This window comes from Centruroides sculpturatus, unplaced genomic scaffold (assembly GCF_000671375.1).
Source record: "Centruroides sculpturatus isolate CEXI.00-Female unplaced genomic scaffold, Cexi_2.0 scaffold2064, whole genome shotgun sequence".
Classification (NCBI taxonomy): Eukaryota; Metazoa; Arthropoda; class Arachnida; order Scorpiones; family Buthidae; genus Centruroides; species Centruroides sculpturatus.
The window spans coordinates 72,624-76,860 of NW_019386400.1; the positions used below are offsets into that span (position 1 = coordinate 72,624).

The 4,237-nt window shown below is 41.4% G+C and overlaps 2 protein-coding genes across 2 annotated transcripts in view; both read left to right on the top strand.

Moving 5' to 3' along the window:
- The window catches only part of LOC111614828, a 5,532-nt gene extending 4,147 nt beyond the window's left edge, over window positions 1-1,385 (top strand). The window contains exon 2 of the mRNA XM_023356194.1: window positions 1,067-1,385. Within this exon, the coding sequence (XP_023211962.1) occupies window positions 1,067-1,287 (221 nt within the window). The 3' untranslated portion in view covers window positions 1,288-1,385. The remainder of the gene's footprint in view (window positions 1-1,066) is intronic.
- On the top strand, window positions 12-1,060 carry LOC111614829. The gene has a single exon (XM_023356196.1). It carries the CDS (start codon window positions 81-83, stop codon window positions 687-689), a length of 609 nt encoding a protein of 202 aa, XP_023211964.1. The 5' UTR covers window positions 12-80; the 3' UTR covers window positions 690-1,060.
- Window positions 1,386-4,237: the final 2,852 nt, after the last annotated feature.

A 4,237-nucleotide genomic window follows, 5' to 3' on the forward strand; every position in this document is an offset into this window, starting at 1 on the left:
GAGTCTCCCATGTGACGGCATCCCCTTGTTGGGCCCCATGGTGGGTGGGGTCACCAGGAGCTGAATAAATAATTATCATTATGGATTCTTCTAAAAATAAAAATACAGACAAGCCAGAAACAACAAATGTGAAGACATCCAGTCAGCCAGCATTCTTAGTAGTGCATGCAACTGGAGATAAACCTCTATCTAAGTGTTCTCCCTTTTTGATTCACAAATTATTTGAATCTACCATAGGACATTTAAAAAAAATCCAAAAATTGAGGTCAGGGGACCTACTGGTTGAAACAGCCTCTCCTCAACAAACAACAAAGCTTTTATCAATGAATAGACTTGGAGATATGGGAGTTTCAGTCACACCTCATGGAAGTTTAAACTCATCACGCGGTGTGATATCTGAGATTGATCTGATATCAGAAGACGAATCAGATATTCAGATCGGCCTTTCAGACCAAGGGGTCACTGCTGTTCGGCGTATCTTGATACGTCGGGATGGCAAGTTAATTTCAACAAAACATTTAATTCTCCCCTTTAACAAGCCGACATTGCCATCTTTTATTACAGCAGGTTATCTGCGCTGCCCTGTTTGTCCGTACGTTCCAAATTTGCTGCGTTGTTTCAAATGCCAGCGGTTTGGACATTCACAGACATCCTGCCGTGGCAAGAGCGTATATGCAGTGTGGGACTGAAGGTCACGAGAGTACCGAGTGTACCAGTACCCCATGCTGTGTTAACTGCAAAGATGCCCATCCTTCTTACTTTCGAAAATGCCCTGCATGGCAAAGAGAAAAGGAGATACAACGGGTGAAAACAGTCAACAACATACTTTACCCAGAGGCTCGTCGTATGGTGACTTCAACTGCACCTTTGAGACAGAAAACATTTGCTGCTGTTTTGAAATCCACAAAGACATGTGGGGTACAAACAGATATTTCTGTCTCTCCTAGTGAATCTCTTACCCGCCATGTGAAATGTTTAATTCTCCCAACTACCCAAACATCAGAAAAGGAGATTAAGAAAGCCAAAACACTTCTACCAGAAACAGGAGTAATGACAAGAAACGTGGGTTCCAAGAAGGCTGCTAAGAACCCGCTCAACAAACAAAAATTAAAAGCAGCCATCTCCAAATCCAAGAGATCAGAGGCTCAGTCTATGAGTGAGTTCTTCGACTTCTCTGACGAGGAGACTAATAAGGAGGTGACACCACCAACTTCACCTCCGAAAGGCAAATCAGCCATAAAACTAAAGAGGAATACCTTCACAAAGAATGCTGCCTCAAACACATAATGGATTATAAAATAGTTTAATGGAACTGTCGTGGTTTTCGCAACAACTTCTTTGACATTAAACACTTGACATCATTTACATCATCTCTCTGCGTGGCACTCCAGGAAACCTATCTGAAACCTGGAGAGAGAATTACTTTAAAAGGATTCAATCTCTACTGCAAGGATGATGATAGCCACAACCGTGCCAGTGGCGGTGTGGCTATTGTAGTTTCAAATCACACCCCATTCTTGCCGGTACAAATAACAACTGATTTGCAAGCTGTGGCAGTCAGAATTTCTGTTGGAGTGACTGTCACAGTTTGTTCTATATACTTGCCACCAGATGTCAGAGTGAATGAGAATGAATTGGATACTTTGGTTGAACAGCTACCAACACCATTTCTTTTACTGGGTGACTTCAATGGTCACAATCCTATGTGGGGCAGTCCTGACATCAATCGTCGAGGCAGAGCCATCGAGAGATTTATAGGTAATCACCAACTGTATCTATTTAATACTGGAGAAGTGACATACTTCCATGCCCCATCAAGAACGTTCACTGCCATTGATCTATCATTAGCAACTCCGAATCTGTTTTCAGCATTTACATGGGAGGTTGGATCTAATCCACTCTCTAGTGACCACTTCCCAATATTTCTAAAATATCGAGGCAGAGAAAGCTGTGAAACAGCCCGTCCACCACGCTGGAAACTTGAAACGGCAGATTGGCCTTCATTTTCCACTTTGGCTAACATCACTGAGGAAATGGTCAATACTGCTGATATCAATGATGCAGTTGAGGTTGTCACTTCGAGTATCATTCAGGCAGCAGAAAAAACAATGGGGAAGACATCAACTAGATATCCAAAACATCCGAAACCATGGTGGAACCAGAATTGTGAGGCAGCATTTAAAGCACAAAAGAAAGCATGGGGGATTTTTAGAAGATACCCCACTGCTGAAAATTTGGTTGCTTTTCAAAAAGCAAAGGCAAATGCCAGAAGAATAAGGAGGCAAAGCCAAAGGGATTCTTGGAGGAAGTATGTTTCAAGCATAACATCTTCCACTAGCTCAAAAGCAGTCTGGGATAAAATCCATAAAATTAATGGGAAATATGCTTCTCACTCTCTGTCCATGCTGGAAAATAATGGCACAATAATCAGCGATATACAGGGTATTGCTGATTTATTGGGTGAAACATTTTCTGCTTCATCCAGCAATATCACGTATTCAAGGAATTTTCAAGCTTATAAAGCCCAAAGAGAAAAACAGTGTTTAAACTTTTACTCCTTATCTAATGAGGAATATAATGTGCCATTCACTAGAATTGAATTACATACAGCAATCTCTCGCTCGGGGAATAGTGCTGTAGGCCCGGATAAAATCCACTACAGCATGATTAAAAATCTGTCAAACAATTCCCTTTCTAATCTCTTGCATCTGTTTAACAGAATATGGACAGAACATACTTTTCCTGACTCTTGGAGGCTATCTATCATTATTCCCATTCCCAAACCTGGTAAAGATCACAAGAATCCCTCTAATTACAGACCAATTTCTCTGACAAGTTGTCTCTGTAAACTTTTCGAGAGAATGGTAAACAGGCGTCTAATGTATCTCTTAGAGAAAAAGGAATACTTTTCACCACATCAGAGTGGTTTTCGTAGGAACAGAAGTACCACTGATAACCTGGTAAACCTTGAAACATCTATACGCGAAGCGTTTGTTCGAAGACAGCACTTAGTGTCTGTGTTTTTTGACATAGAGAAGGCCTATGATCGCTGTTGGCGATACGGGATACTTCGTGATCTACACCAATTCGGATTGCGGGGTAATTTGCCAATTTTTATAAAAAACTTTTTACAGAATCGAAGATTCCAAGTTAGGATGGGCAACGCTTTATCTAGGCTCTTCACACAAGAAGAAGGTGTTCCTCAAGGTTCTATTTTGAGTGTGACTCTGTTCCTAATTAAAATTAACAGCATAGCTAACTGTCTCCCTCCCAGTGTGAAACACTCTTTGTATGTAGATGACTTTCAGATCTCCTGTCAGTCTAGTAATATGAGTTTCATTGAGAGACAACTTCAAACTTCCCTAAATCGCATATATGATTGGTCCAAGACCAATGGGTTTACGTTTAATGCAGCGAAGACATCGTGCATCCACTTCTGCCGAAGGCGTGGTTTGCACCCGGATCCTGAAATTCACCTAAATGGCGATAAAATTCCAATGGTGAATGAGGCTAAGTTTTTGGGTGTTTATTTCGACCCAAAACTGACATTTTTGCCACACTTGCGCAACCTGAAGAGTAGATGTTTAAAATCTCTAAACCTTTTAAAGGTACTATGCTGCTCATCCTGGGGAGCAGACAAAGTTTCTATGCTCAGGATTTATAGGGCCCTTGTCCGCTCTAAGCTGGATTACGGTTGCATTGTTTATGGCTCTGCGCGAGAATCTACTCTTCAGATGCTGGATCCAATCCACCACCAAGCACTACGTTTGTGCACTGGTGCTTTTCGAACTTCCCCTGTACAAAGTTTGTATGTGGATGCTTATGAGCCTCCACTATCTCTCAGGAGAGAACAGTTGTCTCTATTTTACTATATAAAACAGAAATCTTACTCTAAACCTTCAGTTGATTGTACAGTATTAGATACTCAGCTGAAAAGGTTATTTGAAGCTCGCCCAAGCAGTGTCCCTTCATTCGCCGTAAGAATGGAGAATGTGAGCAGCACGATTGACCTGAACACAGGCAACATTTCACAGCTAGAGGTCTGTAGCATATCTCCTTGGTCAACTCCTGTGATAAATGTTGACTTTAGCTTAAAGCAATTTCCAAAGGAATCCACCCCAGATTATGTCTACAGACAGCACTTTGCAGAAATTCAACACCATGACAGGAATTTAATTCCTATTTATACAGATGGATCTAAATCTGATGATTACGTTGGCTCAGCTTTTGTCTGCCA

Coding starts and splice junctions, on each gene's coding strand:
- LOC111614829 (XM_023356196.1), top strand. CDS start 81: ATGGATTCTTCTAAAAATAAAAATACAGACAAGCCAGAAACAACAAAT.